This window comes from Fukomys damarensis, unplaced genomic scaffold, assembly GCF_012274545.1.
Source record: "Fukomys damarensis isolate Sample0158 unplaced genomic scaffold, DMR_v1.0_HiC HiC_scaffold_14, whole genome shotgun sequence".
NCBI classification, from domain to species: Eukaryota; Metazoa; Chordata; class Mammalia; order Rodentia; family Bathyergidae; genus Fukomys; species Fukomys damarensis.
Window position 1 is genome coordinate 36,133,385 of NW_022900926.1, and position 23,873 is coordinate 36,157,257.

At 36.7% G+C, this 23,873-nt stretch overlaps 1 protein-coding gene across 6 annotated transcripts in view; it reads right to left on the bottom strand.

Moving 5' to 3' along the window:
• Positions 1 to 23,873, bottom strand: part of Adgb (androglobin) — a 116,676-nt gene that overhangs the window by 13,626 nt on the left and 79,177 nt on the right. For all 6 annotated transcript variants that reach the window (XM_019209944.2, XM_019209945.2, XM_010639550.2 and 3 more), the window contains 5 exons: positions 23,029 to 23,216; positions 19,878 to 20,062; positions 13,494 to 13,696; positions 12,881 to 12,992; positions 1,840 to 2,012 (listed from right to left, as the gene is read on the bottom strand). In XM_019209944.2, the coding sequence (XP_019065489.1) occupies positions 1,840 to 2,012; positions 12,881 to 12,992; positions 13,494 to 13,696; positions 19,878 to 20,062; positions 23,029 to 23,216 (861 nt within the window). The remainder of the gene's footprint in view (positions 1 to 1,839; positions 2,013 to 12,880; positions 12,993 to 13,493; positions 13,697 to 19,877; positions 20,063 to 23,028; positions 23,217 to 23,873) is intronic.

A 23,873-nucleotide genomic window follows, 5' to 3' on the forward strand; every position in this document is an offset into this window, starting at 1 on the left:
AATAGTTTCCCTGGTGTGAATATTCTGCAACAATGCATAAGATTCTAATAAGATTACTGACATTTAGAAATGGGAGGAAAGGAGCTAAAGGTGTAGGGAAGGTGTGATACGTAGGGGAAGAACAAAAAGGGAAAAGAAAAAAATGTGAGAGAATGAAAAGATGAAAATAAAGTGTTTGTAGATGGGGAGGGGAGGAGGGGGTGAAGGGAGGGCAGAGGTAAGGGGAAAAAATGAGAATCAAGACTTGCCATGTAAAGGTACATGATCCCAACAATGAATGTAACTGTACTGTATCCCTAAATGTACCAATAAACTCAAAAAAATAAATAAATAAATAAATAAAATAGTAAAACTTACATGGATGCACAGCACTGTGCAAAAGGTCAAGACTATGTTAATTACCTAATTATCTATGTCAAAGAATGTAGTTGGGGAATGACAGATCATTGCAGCCACTGAAGAAACTTTTCACTTGTGGTTTGGTCTCACTGTTACCAACTGCACCTTGCCTTCTACAATATTCCCCTGGTATTCTGAGAGCTGATTCTTACAAATGGAAATTCTTTTAGTTCTTACTTTTAAAACGTAGTAAATTAGTTTTATCACCTTTCAAATGGCTTGATGAATGAGTATAATCTGAAACTTTTTAGGCTCAAGTTTTGACTGAGGAAGAGAGCACTATGAAGGCCCTAAGGGAAAGCCAAATGTCTTGTATGACTCTATGGATAAAGTTAAGCTTATTTACTTCATGATACTTCCAAAGGCAGAGACAGCTATGAACCAAATTTTTAAACTGTAAATGGATAGGATTTTTCTTTCCTGAGGTCTGAAACAGCTCTTTTACTTATTTGCTACTTTTCCTTATTAATTGTCCTTATTATTAGTGATACAGTTACTCTTGCTGGAAACCTGACAGATACACTTAGATTTTTCCTGTTCTTTAAATCCTACCCCTATTTATTTCCTGTGCATCTGCCCCTTCCTTACTTTCTTTTGACCTATTCCTGGCATATTCTTTTGTTTGGACCAGTGAAGCACTTTCTGGAATGTTTTCCTCATCTCCATCTCTAGTTTTACCTCCTTTGAATCCATGAGGAATCTGAAATGTAAATCTGATCATGTCAACACATTTCTTAAATCCCCCTACTTCCACTTCTGCTTAACCAAGGCAATGATCAGCTGTGGTAGACAGATTTTCATCCTCATGGGTATTTTAAGTGCAGTCTTTTTTAAATAACTTCAATTTAAGTATCACTGGGCTTGTTTTACACAGCTTCTGACCCTCCATCACTGCAATGACCTGACTTGCCTTAAAGTTGCTTAAAGCCAGGACCTCAGGGCTAAAGACAAAGCCCCAACCCTCTAATGAATTTTGAAGGCTTTTTTCCATCTCTCACTTATCAATCCAGCTTCATCTCTCTCAAAACAAAACAGATCAGTTTGATTTTGCCTTACCGTATCTTTGCTCATTGATTCAATTCAGGGCTCACTTCTTCCTGGAAGAGTCCTGATTAGGTAACTGCCCTTCCTGCCATGGTACATACAATGTCTAACATTAAAATTCTGTTGCAATGAGAGTACTATGAGGGTAGGGAGTGCAGCATACTAATATTAAATGTGTAAGTTCCAAGAACAGTGTCCTGCACTTAATGCCTTTTGGTACTAAGCTCAGTAAGGGAACTTAGAAAAATTGTTCAAGGATCACCCTATGATATCTAGGTTGTTGCTGGAATCAAGGAGATAGAAATTTTCACAATTGTGTCCTAGGAGAAATGGTCAAACAGACCCCAGGGAACCTAAATTCATTAAGTGGTTCCAATTGGAATGTGCCACACCCACCTGAGGCTCAAAGCGAGATGTCTGTTTTTCCTGGGCTGTCTTTTCTTTCTCAGAAGACTTTTCATTGCCTTTCCTTGTTGCTTTGGAAGTTCCTGAAGTTTTTTGCCCTTCACTAGTAATATGAGAATCTGGTCTTCCCACAAAAATTAATTCCTCATGTTTCTCTCCATGAGCTACAGAAACATAAAAATGGAAGCAAGCGAGTCATGATATGACAATAAAATCATTCTATGTAGGACAAGGGTAGCAGGTTAGAGGGGGAAATGGTTAAAGAATTTGGAATTTTCTTTTTCTTTTTTTTTACACACTGCTTGCACAGAATTTAGAGTCTGTGTGCCCAGCACTGCTCCTCTCCACTGTCTCTCAGTAAAGTCCAAGACCCAGAGATCGCACTGCCAACAGAAGATGGGGTTAGCTGCATTTTAGAGGCCCATTGTGGCTGGTGCTGGTTAAAAGAAACTCATAAAAACTGAGTAGAAGAAGTAATTTTTTCTCACTAGGCTTTCCAGATAATTCTGCCACTGATAATATTACGGAAGGAACTGGTAAAGTGACACACAGAGGAAGCAGAATGGAAGTAAAATAACAAAAGTTTATTCCATCGATGGGGATCAATGACACCTAATAGCAGTGCCCTGATAGATCCAGGACTGGGCTACAACTCCCCCTTTTATAGGGTTTTACTGTGGGACCTGACTGAGCTAAAGTGACTCCATGCTGGCCTGCTAATGGGCCAGAGACTGTGCTTCCCCCTTCTCCTTATGAAACATCAAGAAAGATCTGCTCAAACTTTCATATGCTAATTGATAACTTGGTTAACAGCCCACCCAGGGATAAATGATATGACAAAAGGTGACCATAAAACATTTCCTGCATAAAATAATCAGTGTGTTTGGAATCTTATCCCCTGATAGCTCTGTGAATGCACTGACCTGCGAATGCATTTGAACTTTTTGTTTAGAAAAACCCTATAAAACAACCTCAACCCCTGAGCAGTTGCCTCTCTGAGCTACTTGGCTCTGGGAGTGCCATCTGGCTAGACTAATAAAGGTCTTCTTATTGGTGTGTTCCTCTCCTGGTGACTCTCATTCCTCCGTCGAGCTACCAGAGCCTTGTTGAGCTATAGGTCCCAGCATCATGGAGGCCTTTTTGGCTGTTCATGGCTCCCAGAAGTAAGGCCATGGGTCTTGCACATGGAGCCCTCATTGGGCTATAGGACTCAGCATTATGGAGGCCTTTCAGCTGTTCACACTCCTCAGAGTGGAAGTGAGACTTTAGGTCTTACATTTTTGGAGGCCCCAGTGAGATCCCAGGTGGGAACTGTAAATCCAGCCAAGTCTTCTCTGTAGTGGGATCCAACAGAATTCTCAGGTAGAGACCTTGAAAAGCCTCCGGAGGAAAGCTTTGGACCAGTTGTAACTGTTTGTTGTAGGATAGAGGTGGCTGATGAGCCAGGAAGCCACCCCTGAACCCAGCCCTGACAAGGACTCTGGGTGGAATCAAAGCTTTTTTGTGGCTCCTGCTTGTTTTGTTAGCGTCTTGTCTGTTGTGTGTTAACTTTGTATTTTCCTTAAAACAGGGATGGGAGGATCTAGCTCCAAGAACATCCCACTGGATTGTTTTCTCACTAATTTTAAATTGTTTTTCTTCCCCTGAGCAGGAGGATAAATACAGATTTAAATTCTCTTGTGGAAAGCTTCACTCCCTGTGTTAATTGGAGTGACCAACTTTTAGAGTTGGATGGCTGGTTGAGGGCTCCTTGGAGCCAGGCCTCTGTCAGGCTGTATGGCGAAAAGTCATCGGTACCCCAGCCACCCCGACCAATTTCTTTATATAAATATTTGGGTCCAGTTTATGAAGAGCATCCGGCTACACTGGCAGGGAAGGAAAGGGATAACTGACATGGTGTGTGTTGGGCCTCAACCTGAGTCCCACTGGAGGGAGCGACTGTCCACCTCCTCAGAAGGGAAGAGGTGCACCCCCGGGATTTCCTGGATTCCCTTTCTAGGACTTGGATGCCAGCTCACCAGTAGCAGAACAGAAGGAAGATGAGTAAGTGAAATCATCTGTCTGACTGGTGAGATCCTCTGGGTTGCTCCCTAGTTTGTCTTTGGAAGGGGCCCCAGGGAGAGAATGTGTTAACTTCTTGTGTGACTGTGTGTATGTGAAAGAGACTTGGTTAGGAGAGTGAATGGAACAAGCTATGAAAGCCATTGGTAGCCTCATCTGTGCACCAAAACAAAGGGAGGGGGTGCTTGCACTTAAAGAGCCCTCCAAGCATTGCAGAGCTTGTGTGGATCAGTCCTGAGAGTCTGTGGCTGCACTTAGAAAGAACAAAATGGAGACTCTTGCAATGAGAAACTCTCCTGTAGTCTGAGTGGGCCTGAAAGAGCTGGGAAGCTTACAGCCAAGCTGAGTAAATAAGGCTGTTTTCTGGAACAGCACCCCACCTTTTGTTTGCCTTGAGTCACTGGACAAGGGAATATCTAATGGTCATGGGGAATGCTAATACTAAACCAACTATTCTTAAGTGCATAATTCAGAATTTTGATAAAAATTTTGTGGGGGACTATGAGGTAAAACTGCAACCAAAGATACTTAAGAAACTTTATGAGTTATCATGGTCTCAGCTAAGCCAGACTTGGCCCCCAGGGGAAAAAAAACAAACTCTAGACAAAAGGAAAGTTATCTGCCTTTGTTTTGTTTACCTGAGACTTTGACAACTTGGATCCTTGTTGCTCTAGGAGCTGCTCAAACTTCTGCCCCACGGTAATCAGCTGCTAGTGAGAACTATTTAGTTTTGGTCTTAGAACAACTGCTTGCCAAATCTGCTGTTTTTCCTATGGTGAACTTGCCTCTCTCAGAAAATGTGACATCATTGCAGGCAAATCCCAGTATTTCCCCTTTGGAGGAGGTCGAGCTGCCTCCCCTCCACTTGAGTTGCTAAGATAGAAGGTGTGGAGGAGGTAGGGGCAGAACAAAATTGTTTAGCTTTACTGCACTGTAGGGAACAGATGGGAAAGCATGAGGGGACTCAGAAAAAAAAATAGAACAGGGCTTGCACTCAGATTAGAAAGAACTAAAATGAAAAAATAAATCTTTGATAGATTAAAAGCAGGTAGAAAAACTCTGATAAACACACAATAGAGGGAAAAAATGCTGCAAGCCAGAGAAACTGCAATTGTGTTTTACCAGACATCAAGAGATTTTTACAAGAAAAATCAAGTTAGAAATTTTAACTATTTGATAAATGTATCTTTTTTTCAATTTAAACTAAGTTTAATTGGTGTGCTTAGAACCCTTCTTGTGCATTGCAAATTCCTGAATTACAATTATAGGGTTAACTTGCTCTTTTGCACTTTGTTGACAAAAACTCAAGGTTAATACTGTTTTATAGGTAGCCAGTCAAATTTTAAGATGTAACACACTGAGAACAGAAAAAGAACACTTTAAGATTTTTAACAGCTGAAGTTTGTAATAGAAGGTTAATAGTAAATGAGACAGAGGAAGATATTAGGAAAGCTATGGGTAAAAGAGATATATTTTTGATATGAAAGGATTTTGTATGTTTGCCTTGTTAGAAAGAGATAAAGAAATATAAGACCAGAAGGCCTAAGTATGTAGAGAAGGTGTACAGAAATGATTTATGTATGTTTGCTTGTTGGTTTTAAGTTTGTTACGGAAGGTTTACTTTTATAGTAACAAAGAGTTTTCATTCCTTTTGATTCTAATTCTATGAGATGTGTTAATTGATCTACAAAAGTTTTGACTAGTCTTAACTAAAAGGGGTTTTAGGGCTGGAGATTTATTTAGCTCAATGGTGCTGCCACCTGCCTTGCAAGCACAAGGACCCAAGTTCAATCCCCAATACCAAAAACAAAGAAAAATAAGAGAGATTTTATAATTCAATTGGCCAAATACACTTGAGTGTATTATAGTTTCATAAACGGTCTTATGTGGTTGTCTGTGTCCAATTGTTTGAAAAGTTTGTCCAATTATATTTTGATTGAAATGATAACAAGGATACTAATAATGTATTAATTTCTATAATTTGGTTTTATAAGTTAAAATTTTGTCAAGATAATTAAGTATAAACTCAGGTCTAGATAGACTCCTGTTAATAGTAAAAAAAACATCTACTCAGAAAAATTTATTCTGGTCTTTATTCACTAATGGATTTCTGAGAAGATATACCCCCAATAAACATGGCTAAATATGTTGTTATAGAATGTTTACATTGGTTATCATCAAAGGGTTAGATTCTAAATGTTATTATGATATGTTTATAATAGTCATTTTCAAAATATGATGATTTCTGTGGAAAAAGTTATGGAAAGGTTTTATTAGAAAAATGCTTTTGGTACCTAATTAGATTAAAGGTTATGAAGTTTCATACATAAAATGATGATTATTGTTAATTTTCTGATGTACTAAATAAAAAATCGGGTATTGAGAGACTATTAATGCTGCTTCAGGAGGCAGGATATAAAGTTTATGCTGCTTAGAGATAAAAGGACTTACAGCAGATGAAAAAAAATTTGGGGGATAAAAGGTTTTTACAGGATCTAGATTCTCTATATACATATAAATCTTTACAGGGCCAGAAGGACAGTAATTATTATAGGGTAAAGAGTGAGAGTCAGAATTTAAACAGCTAAAACTAACTCTTTCTGCTTTCCCCCTGTATCAGGGATCCTAAATATAACCCAGCCTTTTGCTTTGTACATGACTGAAAGAAATCATACTGCTTTGAGGGTGTTCACTCAAGGAATAGGCCCATGGAATCAGCCAGTAGCATATTTAATTTAGAGTTTAGAATCAGATGTGAAGGGATAGCTCCCTTGTTTATGAGCCCTGGCAGCTGCAGGAAGCTGACAAGGTAACATTCGTAAAAAGTTAATTGTTCAATTTCCCTATGCCTTTTAGAACTATTGAATAACAAGACACTGATGGCTCTCAAATAATAGAGTCACATGATATCAGGCCCTCATCTGTGAAAATCCCCGCCTATATTTTGCTCCAATTAAACCTTAAACCCTGCTACTTTTTGCCCTCGGAACCTGGCCCCCTGACCATGACTGCCTCAGGGTCACTGACAAATTGTTCTTCAGTCATCCAGATCTGCAAAAAGACCCACTGCCTGAGGCTGATTTCATCCTGGTCAAGGATGAGACAGCTTCATGGAAAATGGGGTACACTATGCTGGCTATGCAGAGATGACTCCAGATGAAGTGGTCCAAGCAGGAACCCTCCCCACTGGATGGTCAGCTCAGTGAGCAGAGCTATGGGCACTCATACAGGCTCTCTGATGGGCAAAAGAAAAGAGGGTAAACGTTTATAGAGATTCCTGTTTGCCACTTGGTATATCTATGGCACAGTCTATACAAGTGTGGTCTTCTCACATCAGAGGGCAAATTTATTAAAAATAAACAGTATATAATAAACAGGATATAGTTATTTGAGGCAATGTGGAAATCTGACAAAGTACTATAATTCAAGAAAGAAAAGATGCAATAGCAAATGCCAATGCTAAGGTAGACATATAAGCCAAAAGGGCCACTAAACAGAAACTTTAGATGATTAGACCCACCCCCTGTAAAGGTTATAAATATGTGTTAGTATGGGTTTGTACGTTTTCTGGATGGCCTGAGCCTTCCCTATAAAAACAAAGAGGGCTTCAGAGATATGCAAGATTTTATTTAAAAAATTCCAAGGTTTGGTCTGCCTCTCTCCATAGGCACTGACAATGGGAAAACATTTGTAACAGAGGTTATACAAGATCTAGCTAAACTGTTATACTGCTTATTAACCTCCGAGTTCTTGTAAGGTTTTAAAAAAATGATAAATTGTACCATTAAGGTAAATATTGTCAGGTAACACGTGGTTATGAGTTGATTGACTCCCTTTGGCCTTCCTTAAATAAGAGATACCCCAAGTCATATTGGGTTCCCCCCATATGAGGTCTTGTTTGGAAGGCCACCCTGTATTTTGAGAGACTTTATAAAATTATCTCAACTGGGCTTATCCAATATAAAATCACAGCTGTTAAAATTGGGCAAATATTTCAAAATATTCAGGGGTAAATTAAAAATAAAGAAGACCTTCAAGTGCTAACTCCTGCCCACCTGATAAAACTGTGGGACCAAGTTTATGTTAAAAAAAATTAAAAAGGACCCCTTTACAACCTATATAGAAAGGGCCATATGAGGCACTTATCGTTACTCCCACAGCTGTCAAGGTAGCTGAAGCTCAGCTACCACCACCCTAGAGTAAAACAAAATTCCACAGATTCCAACTCCAGAAGACAACACACTCAAAGCCCTGCTCTCACCACACAGGAAGCTGGTGAGTTCACACATGGCTGAAAAATGAGAACTGCAATCAAGATATGGACTCTTATATTGTGTCAAACTGTTGTGAGCTATTATGGTTTTCAATTAAGAGTTTATAAGTCTACAAAAGATAAAAATATGTTACCTTTATGTGCTGTTTCAATTTGACAAACAATGGGCCAGCAATAAAACAGGACATAAAAAAACTCAAAGACTTGACTACAAAGATACATAATAAACAGACAGGTTGAGACTTGTTTAAATGACTAACAAGTTGGTTGCCCAGCATTACATGGTTAAAGCAATTGTTACTCTGTGTGCTGGCTGTGGGACTTTGTATTATAATAATTTGTTGTTTTTTACAATGTATTCCTTTGTTAAAACTTAAAACTAGATATAAGTAAATCAAAGATTTGATTTGGACCCAAAAATCAGTGGGGAATGTAAGACCTAAATTACAAGCTCATGATAAATGACAAAGGGCCTAGAAGACAGTGCTCTAACCCCCTCCCATTGTAGCTATAGCCCCACCTTTGTTCAAACCCTGGCTCAGGAATGTAAGGCAATCTCGTACTATTTGAAGTCCGGATCATGATTAATGTGTAAGTTAGTGGTTCTAGACTATGAGATAAAATCTGTACCATGCATAAAGACCCCAAGTTAATTGTCAAACTGTTTGCTCATTCGGAATGTCTTGGTGACCTTCGAAACATCCTATAGGTATCTGTTAATCATCAATGTGTGACTGCCAAGTAAGTGACTGCTGACCACCAGCTCCAATCAGCAGACCTTTGTCCCCTGCCTGCAAGCTTAGAATGTTAACCCCCGCTTTTTACCCACCTATAAAAAGAACCTCAGCTCCTGAGCTGGCTCCTCTCTGAGCCAGCCACTTGGTTCAGAGAGTGCCGTCTGGCCAGACTAATAAAGGTCTGTTTTCCATCTAGTCCAGTGTGTTCCTTCCTGGGTGATTCTCTCTGCTGGTCAAGCTCCCAGAGCCATCACTGGGCTTTAGGCCCCAGCATCTTGGAGGCCTTTTTGGCTGTTCACGGCTTTTGGAAGTAAGGCCCTGGGTCTTGCTTCCGGAACCATTGTTGGGCTATAGGACTCAGCATCGTGGAGGCCTTTCAGCTGTTCATGCTCCGTGGAGTGGAAGTGAGACTTTAGGTCTTACACATAATTCTTAGTGTCTGAGTCATAAATTTAGGTGTATTCAAGTCCATTAGCAGTAATATATGGTAATACTCGAGTTAACATACACAAAGCACTTACCATGGCATCAGCACACAGGTGTGTGCCATCCACTTCCTTATGTTATTAATATAGAAATAAAATAATTTCTGTTAGGGACCTGACCCTAACAAGGCTGTATTCCCTTGGCTCTTAAAAAGACCTCATGCTCTTTTCTCTAGTTTCCCTCTCCGCAAGGCCACAGCAGTCTGGAGAGGTTAAACCTGTTTCTGAAGGACTGAACCCATAAAAAACAACCTGGCCTATGATAGGTTAAAAGCAGCCCACTCCTCATAAATAAGCAATAGCCCAACCCCCAAATGATAAAAGGACCTTCCTTCCTTCCTTTCTTTGTTCTTCTCTCTCTCTCTCTCTCTTCTCTCTCTCTAACCTGCCTTCCCTAATAAAAATCTCCTGTCGGACCTCTCGGTGTGTGGCCTAGTTGTTGAGCATCGCTGTGCCTCTACAATTTCCACATTCATTAGTGATATAACACACAGTAAAACTTTCTCCCATGAGTTATAAATTATTTGGAGTCCAGAACACTATTATATACCTCACTTTAAGTTGCTAATTTCACATCTAATCTAATGTTGAATCCATAGTAATGCTCATCATCAGACTATTTAATACACAAAGCTTACAAGAAATCTGTATGTGTAGGCAGCACATATTACAATAAGATGAAAGAAACAATCCTAGTGACTCAAAATCATGAATATGTAACCCCCACATTAGATATGCATGTGCTTAGAAGACCTCAAGAGGAAATAATCTTTGAAATAAACTGGCATATCTCTTGCAGAAAGGAAGTGCTCAGCGAGTCTGTTGATGAAATGGACTTAAAAGCCTTTCATGTTATACATTTATATCTCTTACATTATCCTGTATGTATCCAGAATAAAGAATACAGAAATCTTCAGTAGACAATAACATTATAGAAATGAAATTTTGCTTTTCTGATTAAAATTCAGTACTTTCCTGTGTATATTCAGGAATTAAATCTTATTGGAATTTGAACATTCACATAATTTCTGCTCCAAGGGCAGAGAAAGCCAATCAGTTGCCAATGCAACCAGGATTAGAGAACCAAAATGCAGCCTGAGATGTGGCCTGCAAGGAGTTTCTGGCTTCCACTGACAGTCATTCATAGAAAAACTGTGTTCTTTGTTTGGTCAGTAAGAATACTAAATCTAATTTTTTTATGTTCTGTAATTCAGATATTTATAGTAGTGCTGTGGGCTGTGGCTGTGAGACAGGAGGTTGAACTAGGATGAAGAGATATTTCAGCAAAATTCATATTCCATGAAATTGCCTAGGGAATGTGATAAGGTTTACATATATTATTATTAAGCAGTTCGACAAGTGCTTTTACAAAAACCAATTTGTGAGCCTCTAACCACCTGGATTACGCATGTAACCCATAAGAATAGCACTGAGGCAGCTGCTGTGTACCCCCACTTCCCCTTCATATCAGTATTCTAGACAGTGATAAAAGAGCACAGCACTCTCTCACTGAGCCAGAATCTTGTCAAGAGGAAGCCCTGGGGATTGAAGCACATTGGCTGGCACCAGCATGACATATTCATGTAAGGTTCATTCAATGAACATTTCCCAACATCTGCTGTCCAGTTCTGCAGATGCAAACAGGAGGGTGAGGAAGATAGAGGACCTGGCCCCAGTGGGGAGCAACAGAGGAAGCCAGCATGCTTGGGTTTTGCACACCGTGATACATTGCTATGGAGGCGCCTCAAAATGTTGGGGAAAAGTGGAGACCCATGGTGTTATATTTATTTCTGTAATTTTTCTATAGATGTTATCTTCCATACTAGAATCTGTATCTTTTAATCAAGCTTAAACCCAGCAATAGAATGGCTTTTTCATACCTTTGCATAAACAGATCTTTACTAATTATTTCCTGTTTGGGCAACCAAACACCTGAACAGAGTTTTTGACAATTAGTAACTCACATGTATTCTGCCATTCATTCACTTAATAAATGTTATGGACTGCTGACTGTGTGGATAGGATCTAACTAGCAATGAAGCAAGGCACCAAAAAGGCAACAAAGGACAAAACTCCCTGTACTCCAGGGATGCATTCAAATAGGAGAATACAGACACTATATAAGTAAAATACCGCAGTCCCCATTGTCTTCAGAGGACATGCTCTAACCGGCCCCCACTGAACCCTGGGACCAAGTTACTACTAAAGTCTGTATACATTATGTTCATACCTATACATGCATAACTATCATAATGCTTAATAAATTAGGTACAGTAAGAAATTTTTTAAAATAACTAATAACAAAATAAAGTAATTCTAATCATATAGAATAATCAAAGTTATATGAATGTGGTCTCTCATCAGTTTCTTATGGTACTATAGAAATATTTTCTAATTGTGGTTAGCAATGAATAAAACCACAGAAAGTGAAAACATGACAAAGGGACAATTGCTGTATATGATTAAAGGATGATTAAAACTGAGAGTTAATGCCTTAGCACATATATGTTACATATACATTAAATATTCTGGGAGATGAAAAAGCAGGCTTTCATGATGGTCACAACTGAGTATTTGGACTAAGGCTTATGGGGCCAGGGCTTTTACTTTATATTATTCCCTTTGGAATTGTGTGTTTTATTTTGGTTTGGTTTGTTTTTTTGTACCACGGGGACTGAACAAAGGGACCTTGCGTTTGCAAGGCAGGCAGCAGAAACCACTGAGCTAAATACCCAGTCCCCTTTTATTTTGTTTTTTTAATGTTATATATTATTTATATGATTAGACAATGTTGCTTAAGTTTCTGAAAGAATGAGCAAAAAACACATATTCCTTCACATTTGATTATCATATAGTATAATGTTATATAAAGCTTAGGAATAGAGGTTGTTTGAAACTCCCTTTGCTCCTCCTTTTCAAAAGCACCAAGCTATCATTTCCTACTCCAGAAGATTGAGAATAGTCTATATATATGTAGTTTTTTTTCTTTTTTGGAACCGGGGATCGAACTCGGGCCCTTATGCTTGCAAGGTAAGCAGAAAAACCACTGAAGCCGAGAATAGTTTATATTTTAAAAATAAAAAGAGTTATTTTTAAGTAGAAGATTCTCCGTCTGAAATTGAAGGCTTTGTTAAATATTTTTTAAAGCTTATGTTTTTTGTGATTCTTTCTCAACTATGGATAGATATAATTTTATAAATAGAAAAGTTCTTTTGAAACAGTTTCTGGAAATGTACAAAAATATAACCAATGTGTGATTTTTGCTGACTAGAAAAAATGTTTGAATTAAGTCTTAATAATCATACATTAATGTTTTCTATAAATCAGGCAGTAAAAGCTTGAAATATATAATCAACACAAGAAAAGTGACAAGATATGGAATATCAATCATAAAAATATTTTAAATCATTATGTAATCAAATTATTTTTAATATTTATATAAAATATAAAGTGTATATATAAACAGGATGACATACCTTTGATATCTTTTTTCTCTAAGTCTTTCAGTGCTTGAGCAAATATCAACTGACTTTCAGTGAGAGGCCAACTGTTATACAACACCAAACACTGTATGATATACTTGTAGTCCTGTGAAACAAAATGTAGTGTTTAAGAGCAAACAGTAAAAATAAACACATAGTAAGTGCCTAATATAATTTATTACGCTAAGCACCTAAACAATATTAGATGTTTTCTAAAATTCTGTAAAACAACTGCCTGTAAAAGTTTAATATCATTACCAACACCTTTCATTGTCTAAATTTCTAATTTTTGTCAGTCCATAAGTACAAGGTGATATCTCATTGTTGTCATATTTTTGCATTTCTCATATTATTAAAGAAGTTGAGTATTTTTTCAAATAAGATAATTGCATCTACATTATAGGATTAACAGACAGATCAAATTTACCATGTATTCAAAGATACCAACATAGAAAAACTTTGTAAATGTCTTATTCAATTCTGAGTATCATTATGGTGGCATTGCACACAGAAAGTATCACACATTGACAACCTTTAGAAAGAGGATTATTCTATGGTAGGTTTTCATGAATAGTCCAATTGAGCAATTCTTCTAATGCTACTATACCTGCTGTGGTGTATTAGCATTCTCTTCTGTAGTGGGGGGTACACTGATAACTTCCTCCTCCAACAGAGGTGTGACATTGTCCTCTAGTCCACTTCCATGTCTGCTCTTATAGGGTTTCTGACTTCCCTGGGAAGATTTCTTCTTAGCATACACTTCTGACTCTTTCTTGGGTGGACTATGATGTGGAAGAACTTTTTTGTTAGCTGAATAAGGGAAATAGTAAATTAGTGTATGCAGTGTACATATTTATTACTGACTAAATTAGTTAGATCCCTTTATAATACACTCAAAGGAATAGGTTTATTTTAACAAGATTAAAAAAACAAGAACATCATGACTGGATTCTTTGGAATATTCTGGTTTGAAAGAAATCTACTCTAAAGTGTGTGACCTACATAGAAAAGTGCATATTCTGAAAGAATAATGATGGCTAAAAGAATATGCAACATTTGAATAACACCACAAGCCATTCACCATATTTTCTCAGTGCTTAATATCGTGTGTATTTTATCATTTATCAAAGTATTTACTTTAATTTTCATTTTTATATGTATTTTTTAAATTAGTAGGTACTATACACATAATTTGAATGAATAAAATAGAAATATGTTGAATACTATAATTAATTTATTAAATATCAATGGAGATAACATAAGTGAATGACACAGCAAATTCCAATTCCAGCCAGAGCAGGAGTTAGGGGCACTGGACATATTCTTCCACCAAAACATTATAAAAGTAGACAAAATGTATAAAGCAAGCATCATATATACAATATAAGGTCCAGGGTTATGGTTCTTGAAAGTCAGAAAATATGCAAGGTAATCTCTTCACTTTGCCAAGAAGAAATACAAAAAGAAGTATGCAACATATGAAAACATACTCAAACCTCACTAATGAGAAGTGAAACATAAATTAATACTTTTAGCATTAAGAGTGACAAAAATAAAAAATACTGTATAGCTCAGAATAGATAAAAGAAATGGACTGGAAGAGAATTTTCAATGTATGAGAAAATCAAAATTACATACATATTTCTATCTTATAGTTCTACTCTGCATTTATCCAATGTGTATGCATACATGAGTTCAGAAACTCATACAGTTGTTTTTAAAAATTCTTCATTATTTTCAAAACAACATATTGAAATTATTGTAGATATGAGAGTTGGAGCCTTACACAGCCATGAAAAATAAAATATTTTGCTTTAGGCCACAGTGCTTCCTCGAATGCTCAAATTTTGTAGAAAATCACACATTTTAAACTAACCCTACAGCATCAATATTAGTATAACATTTTATACTTGAAAATCATGATATTCTGTAGAGTTCCAGGAGATAATACAAAATGTAAAAAAGTCTATATTTAATATTTTGTTACTGTATTACTTCAGACATCTACATATTTGAAATGGCTAAAATGGAGTTTATCCCTTGATATTTATTCATGGAATTCACCCAAGGTAGACTGACACATCCTGTACACACACACACACACACACACACCCCCATATTTTTCATGTATTTTCAGTGAGTGTATCCCAGAAATATATATTGTAAAGGAATTGTAAACAGATATGTTTCCAAGAGAACAACTGCATAAAGTAAATTCACTGCTATATCTGCTTATATAATTCACAAACAATAACGAATAGTATGTTTAAAATCTAAATTTTCTCTTTAAAATCTAGAGAAACTATCCAATTCACAATAAAATCTCTACCAATTAATGAGGAGAAAACTTAACTTTTTCTGTAAAATATAAAAGTAATAAATAAATGGAAAAATACAGCCTTGCAAACAAAATTCAATTATGTAAAGGTGTCAGTTCTTCATTTATCTAGATATTCAAGGTAATCAGAAGGAAAACAATTACAGAATTTTGTGTGCTTTGGGATAAACTTGAAATTCATATTGAAAATACTTAGAAAATGCAACTATACAAATAAAATTATCTTGTAAAAGAAGACTGATCATGGATATTGGCTCTACTTTTGGATCATTTTTCAGTCATCCTTCTGCTCCATTGTCTACCTCTTTCCTTGCTACAAGTGAACTGATTAAACTAGTTTTAAACATTCATATGTACTTTTATTTTAAATGATTAAATTTTAAAGTAAAATAATGATGAACTGTATGACCTCTGGATCATAAGCAGTGTTTGCCTCCATGAGCTCTATTTAAAGATTAAGAGAAATGCTGGTCTAACAAGTGACTTAAGGAAAAAGCATGAGGTCATAAGTAACTGGGAGAATTGCACATAGTACTTGCTAAGCTTTTGGAATTAAGCTAGTAAAGAGACAAAGTCTTTCCTTTGAAAACATCAAAGTTAGAGGGTTTTGAAATCCAAACTAATACAATTTTTAGAAATTAATGATTTCTTAAGCATTAAATGACTTTAAAAAATAGAAAAACTAGGAAGTTTCCAAAGAACTTTTAGTAGCTTCTCATAATTTAAACTTGAGAAGTAGAAAAGAATGATGTACAGGAGCATATACAGAGGAAAAACACACTCATAAATATAAATTTAGGAATATGATCCAACCAACTAAATAAAATCATATATTCTAAACATGAGACCATGATGGTTGAAAGGGTTTTAATTCATGCAAAACTATCTTTCAAAATTGATAGAAAAATAAGATACTTTCATGACAAAAAGCACCTTAGGAATTTCATGAATACCAAACCAACACTCCCCCAAATTTTAAACAATATCCTAGGTAACAACAATGAGAATAACAACCCCAGGAAGCCAGGCAGAATGAATCCATCAGGCATGACAAGAAATTAAATGCAAAGGGGGAAAATCCAACAAAAAGAAAAAGTCAATGGCAAGGATAAGTCAATACTTATCAGGTATAACCACCAATTTTAATGGTCTCAATTCAGCAATCAAAAGAAGCAGATTGGCAGAATGGGTCAAGAAGCCAGATCCAACAATATGCTGCATACAAGAAACACAATTTAAAAAAAAACTCATAGACTGAAAGTTAAAAGGTGGAAAACAATACTCCATGCAACAGGAACCCAAACAAAAGCGGGAGTAGCTATTCTCTTTGCCAATCATGTGGATTTCAAACCAACATTGATTACAAGAGACAAAGAAGGACACTACATCTTTGTAAAGGGGATAATCCAAGAGGAAGAGATGACAATCATAAATATATAGGCACCAAACACTAGTGCACACAACTATATAAAACAAATGCTATTGGACATGAAGAAATCAGCACTAACACAATAATAATGGGGGACCTCAATACCCCACTGTCACAAATAGATAGATCAACTAGACAAGAAATAAACAACAAAATACTAGAACTCAAACTCTTAAACAAATAAACTTAACAGATGTTTACAAAGTGTTCCACTCCACAAAATCAGAATACACATTCTTTTCAGCTGCACATGTTTATTCTCCAAAATAGACCACATACTCATAGAACATGTCTAAGTAAGTACAAAGGAATTGAAGTGATCCCCTGTATATTACCATACCATAGGGTGATGAAATTGGAGATCAATAGCAAAAGAAACCGCAAGAATTTCATAAACACATGGAAATTGAACAATACACTCCTGAATAATCAAAGGGTCACAGAGGATATTAAAGAAGAAATCAGACAGTTCCTACAATTAAATGACAAAGACAATACAACATATTGCAATGTATGGGACACAATGAAAGCAGTCTTACAATGGAAATTCATAGCACTGAATATGCATATTAGGAAAACAGAGTGAGTCCGACTAAACAACCTGATGCTGAACCTCAAGCTTCTAGAGAAAATAAGAGCAAGGGCCTGGGATTTAGCTCAGTGGTGGAAAATACAGAAGAAGTGTACAGATTCCTAGATTCGTATAAATCACCAAAGTTGAACAAAGGTGACCTAAAAATTCTGAACAACCCAATATCAATCAATGACATTGAAAATGTAATTAAAAACTTACCAACTAAGAAAAGCCTTGGCCCTGATGGCTTCACTGCTAAATTCTACAAGACATTTAGAGAGGAACTGTTGCCACTGCTATTTAAACTCTTCAATAAAATTGAAAGGGAAGCACTACGCAGCAAGCATCACCTTGATCTCCAAAGCAGAGAAAGACCCAACCGAAAAAGAGAACTATAGGCCAACCTCAAGAATGATTAGATTCAAAAATTCTTATTAAGATACTGGCAAATAGAATGAAGAAGATCATCAAGAAGATTATACACCCTTACCAAGTGAGATTCATCCCAGGAATGCAGGCATGGTTCAACATCCACAAATCAATAAATGTAATATACTATATTAATAGAGCCAAGTATAAAAACCATATGATCGGCCTGGGGATTTACCTCAGTGGTTCCTGCACCTGCCTCACAAATGCAAGGGCCCGAGTTCAACCCCTGGTAACACAAACAAAACAAAACAAAAAAACCATATGATCACCTCAATAGATGTAGAAAAAGCATTTGACAAAATCCAACATTCATTCATGATGAAAAAAAAAAAAACCCCTACAGAAAATTGGAATAGATGGTCTCTACCTTAATCTGATAAAAACAATCTGTGAAAAACCAACAGCCAATATCATTCTAAATGATCAAAAACTGAGATCCTTCACACTAAAATCAGGAACAAGACAAGGATGTCCATTATTACCACTCCTGTTCAATACAGTTTTGGAAACATTAGCCACAGCAATTAGACTAGAGAAAGAAATAAAAGGAATAAAAATAGGAAAGGAAGAAGTCAAATTGTCATTATTTGCAGATGATATGACACTCTATATAGAAGAACCCAAGAACTCCACCGAAAGTCTTCTAGACTTAATAACCAAATTCAGTGAAATAGCTGGGTACAAAATTAACACACAAAAATCAATAGCTTTTCTGTACACAGAAAACAGACAAATTGAGAGACAAATGGGGCAATCAATTCATTTCACAATAGCATCCAAAAAAATTAAAATACCTAGGAATCACCCTAACAAAAGAAATCAAAGACCTCTACTCTGAAAACTGCAGCAATCTGAAAAAGAGATTGATGAGGAGAGCAGAAAATGGAAAGACATCCCTTGCTCCTGGGTAGGAAGAATCAACATAGTGAAAATGACCATACTTCCAAAACTGCTATATAGATTTAATGCAATTCCAGTTGAAATCCTAGCAGCATACTTCACAGACCTTGAGAAAATAATCCAAAAATTCATTTGGAACAAGAGACCTAGAATAGAAAAGGCAATTTTAGGCAATAAAGAGAAGTTTGGGGGTATCACAATCCCCAACTTGAAACTATACTACAAAGCTACTGTGATAAAAACAGCAAGGTACTGGCAAAGAAACAGACCTGAGGACCAGTGGAACAGATTAAAAGATGCAGAAACAATTCCAGACACACTCAGCCACCTTATCTTTGACAAAGGAGCCAAACACCCTCACCCTGGAGGAAAGATAGCCTCTTTAATAAATGGTGCTGGAAAAACTGGGTTTTAACTTGCCAAACATTAAAATTAGACTTATATATCTCACAGTGCACTAAACTAAAATAGAAGTGGATTAAAAATCTAGATATTAAAATAGAAGCACTAAACCCACTGGAAGAGAGGTTAGGTAGAACTCTTCACCTTGGTGCAGGAAAAGATTTTATGAAGAACACCTCAGTTGCCCATGAACTAGCACAATCAACAAGTGGGATGTATTCTTATTAAAAAGCTTCTGTGCAGCAAGAGCAATGACCAACAGTGTGAAGAGACAACCTACAGTGTGGGAAAAAATTTTCACCAGCTGTTCCTCAAACAAAGGGCTACTATCTAGAATGTATAAAGAACTTGAAAAAATCAGACCTCCCAAATTTAAAGACCCAATCCAAAAATGGGCATCTGAAATGACCTTCTCAGACAAAGAAGTAGGAATAGCAAATAAACATATGAAAAAATGTTCAACATCACTGGTCATTCAAGAAATGAAAATGAAAACAAAGCTGAGATTCCACCCCACTCCAGAAAGAATGGCTGCTGTCAAGAAATCAACTTATTCATTGAGAATATTATATTAAAAACTGTAATGTCTATTAATTTTAATAAGCAGAATATTTTCTAAAAATAATGAATTAGAAATAAAAGTAAAAAATTATAAAATAACAAAAATGGTACTTTGTCTCTGTAACAAAAAAGCAAATTTTTCTTCACAGTAACCAGTTTATATGTATGCTTCAGAGCCTAATATCACATACTATTACACTGATGTCATTGGTGTCAAATACAGTGTTTCTGATACTTTTTGGTAGAATCCATTTAAGTGGTCGCTTGCTATTTTAACTTTAAAAATGTAAAAATGACATAAAAAGTAAATATCCATTTATGAATCCAAATACCCAACTCAAGAAGACACACTTACATTGGGAACTCACAGGTTTCTCACTCCTCAGGAAGGTAAATGCTGGGATGATAGCTTGGCCTCTTCCAATGGAGCTCACCATAGTTTCTTCATTTTCTAGCACCTGCAGCTTGATAAATGCATCTGGTTTGGATGTGCGCACATGTATTGTAACAGGATGTACTAATGCCACTTTAGCAGAATACCTATTAAGAAAGGAATCTGACTTTACAAGCAAGCACATTGGGCTTTCCATTAAGTAGTGAAAATTGTATAATTTTCTCACGTGATTATCTAAAAGTAAATCCACTTCATGAAGTCCATAAACATTCTGGAAATAGTAGTTATCATAGACTTTAGCAAAGGATCCAAATATAGTACAGTCAAACAATGAGAATATGTTTTTATTATCATCATACCCCATGAAAAAATCCTGTATTCTAACATCTGGTTGGTAGTCATGAAATTTGATAGAACTAAAAGCCATCATAGTTAATAGATCTGCGAACTGCACACCAACCAATTCCATTTTTCCTTCTCCTTTGCAGTTGGGCAAAGAGCACAGAGGGCATAAGCAGAATGCTTGCAAGATTCCCCCTTAACAATGTTTTCATCCTATCAAAATATAGAGAGAAAGTAAAAATAATATCAATAGCCTCTATCCTCACCCTTAACCCTGCAAGTTAGAAACCTCTTGCAAAAAGATTCAAAACATATAATCTAACCTATCTTTCCAACTCCTACCCAATGAAGTTATGGGAGGAGGAGATGTGATTCATTTATGGGGTTTTTTTGTTTGTTTGTTTTCATATTTCTAGTGATTCTACACAAATGCATAGGACCCAATGTTTCAGATTCTCTACAAATGTGTCCTGAGTATCCTCTCTCCCTGTGTCATAAAATGTCTCTCTTTACTCCTCCTCGCATGAGCTTTTCAGTTTCAAGTTGTGTCCTACCTCCAAGGCCAATTAAAATAAAACAAAAGACAAACCAATGAAATTTACCCGCCTCCCAGTCTCAAGTACAGTACTTCACCTGGCGTCCGAAGCCATCTCTTGGAGAGACCCCACCTCTGCACTCACTACATCATGCTGAATCAAATTCAGTCAGGCCTCTCCACTCACCCACACGCCAAACTTGCTCTTGCCTATGTTCTAAGCAGCTCTTCATTACCATATAGAAACTTTTCCCTTGACCTCTCAGGAGAATTTAACAAAGTTGCCCTGACTTTCATTTCCTTCTCCTTTACAAATGGCTTTTCCTATTTTAGGGCTATTTTTGTCAGTCTTCTCCCCCACCGACTTTCCCACAAATATAGAGGAAAATGTTCTGTTCTGGATCTGATTTTTATTCTACAAATTTTCCAGGGCACTCTATGAGTAGAAGTAAAATAATGATTCCCAAATTAAAGTCTCACCCAACCATTTATCCTGTGTCACAGGACTATTTCACTGGTCTACTGTATTTATCAGCTGCAAAGGAAGTCCTCCTACTGACTACTTCACAAATGGGCTTCTCCCCTATTCTCTACCTAAATAATACCACCCAGATTATTTCCCCAAGTCAGACTCCTGGAGACTCAACAAACCAAGGCTATCAATTCTGCCTCTATTTCTTAAAATTCTTTCTCTTCTCCCCCAGATCCATTTTCACTGTCTGTGACAGGTTAAATCCTTTCCTCTCCTCCAACAAGATATTGTGGGAATCCTCACCAATCCAGTGCCTCACAATGTCACTTCATTCGCAAGTAATCAAGTTAAATGAAGTCATTAGGGCAGCACCAAATTCAATATGACTGGTGGTTTTATAAAAAGAGAAATTTGGAATCAAAAGTCACACAGAGGAAACATGAAAAGATGAAAGAAGAGATTAGGGTGATTCATGTGCAAGCCAAGAACACCAGGAATTACCGGCAAACCACAGAATACCCTGAAAAAAATCAAGGAACAGATTCTCCCACACGTCCCTCAACCATGTTGCTGATTATGGATAATGTTTACTTACTTAATAATGCATTTATATACTTTCCAGATTTCCTGTGCAGATGAGCATATATTAAAAAAGAAGATAAGTAGTTTAACAGTTTACTAAATAACAACAAATATTGAATGGAAGTCAGTTTTGTATCAGGCTATCTATATGTGGAGATTTCAACACGAAGGATTTTATTGTTGAAAATTACCATTAAAAGTGATGAGTTTTTCTACGTGGAGAAATGGGGACACAATATCACAGGAGAGAAAAAATTCATGGACGAAATAAAATACTGTGGCACATATATATGAGTAGGGAGTCTTTAGTTCTACCGAGAGGATGCACTGTGACTGGTGATTGGGAAAGGTACTGATTATCATGCTACATGCTTGGATTTTATTCTACAGCCAATGAAAAATTATCAAAGACTTTACAGTAGGAAACCATGTATTTAAATATGTGTTATAATAATAATCTGGTAGTAAAGAATAGGCACGTACATGAATAAGGGAGATGTTAGAATATAAAAAAGGAAATATAATGGAGTCCCGGTTTCCAGAAACACAACAGTTTTATTAACTATGAAGTGGTGCAGAGACATTGAGAACAGTGAGAAGAAAGGCAAAGAGAAGAAAGGTTCGTCAGAACTAGAATCAGTGAGACCAGTTAATGCAACTCAGTCTATACTGAGACTCCTCAGAGAGTGCACAGATAGAAGGTCCCTTTAATAGATGAGGAAAGGCTGCCCTAGAATCTGCTCAGAGTCTGAGTAGAACAAGGAGAAAGTAAAGAGAGGAAGTGCAGAGAACAATGTCTAATGCAAGTCAAATAGGATGAAGTTCAAGCAAGTATCTTTATCATTATATTTATCTACATACTTCCATTGCGCCAGATTAATTGTTCCCAAAAGAGTAGAAATTGAAAGTAAAAACTGACTGGCTTTTACAGCTTTTTTGTTGTTGTTGTTGTTTTGGTTTTTTGTGGGGGGGGGTTGAGACAGGGTCTCACTATGTAGTTGTGACTGACCTGGAACTCACTATGTAGCCCAAGCTGCTCTTGATCTCACAGTGATCCTCCTGCCTCAGCCTCCCGAGTGCTGGGATTACAGGAGTGCGCCACCACGCCCGGCTACAGCATTTATTTTCAACCTAATATATTATTGTCTTTAAAAGAATGGCTTCCCCCATCTGCCATATACCTGAATAAAATTTTCTTATCATTGGGTATGTAGTAGTCTCTGATTTCCTTTATGGAGAAGCTGTTGCATGGAGAATCTCGGGCGAGGAACGGAAGTGGGGTGTAAGGACCAATGAGCCGCAGTTTCCATTGTGAGGCTGGCACATACATGTCACCACTAAATGCTTCCACCACAAATGTGTATCCTTTCTGTAAGAAAGTGCAATTACAAGGACATACGTCACATTGTCACTAGCCTCCCGTATACTGTAGTGAGAAAATGTTTTGTAATCTTGATATACATGTGGATTCCCAGATCTCTTAACGTCAAACCACTAACATTGTATTTTACTCCTGGACAGTATCATGTTAACTGTTTACAGGAAAATTATTAACTCTAACTTTTTTGTATGGTTCCTTAAGTAAAAAATAAGATGCTTGACCATAGTAAATAATTACTACTTTTTCCTCTAGTTCTTCTGATGTTCCCTAAGGTAATTATCTTAAGGTAACTTTTAAATCACTGCGTCATTCTGAAATAGTTCACTTGCTTCTTATTTGACATTGTTATCTCACAGATTCCTCTTTCCAAACTACAGAAACAAAAATGTCCAGGATTTTAGAAATGAAGATGAAATAACAGCTGCTCTAATCCAATGGAGCCCAGATGTGCACCTGGAGATGAGCTCCTCAGGTTGAAGAAAAGAAGCAGCTGAAGAATATAGGTGGGAAATAGCTTCATTAACATAATTGGATATCTGGCCAAAATGTCAATGAATCAGACAGTATCATGAGACAAAAGTTTCTACATAATTCTGAGTTTGTAATTTTAGTAAATAAAAGGAAAAAAACAAAAGATATATATAT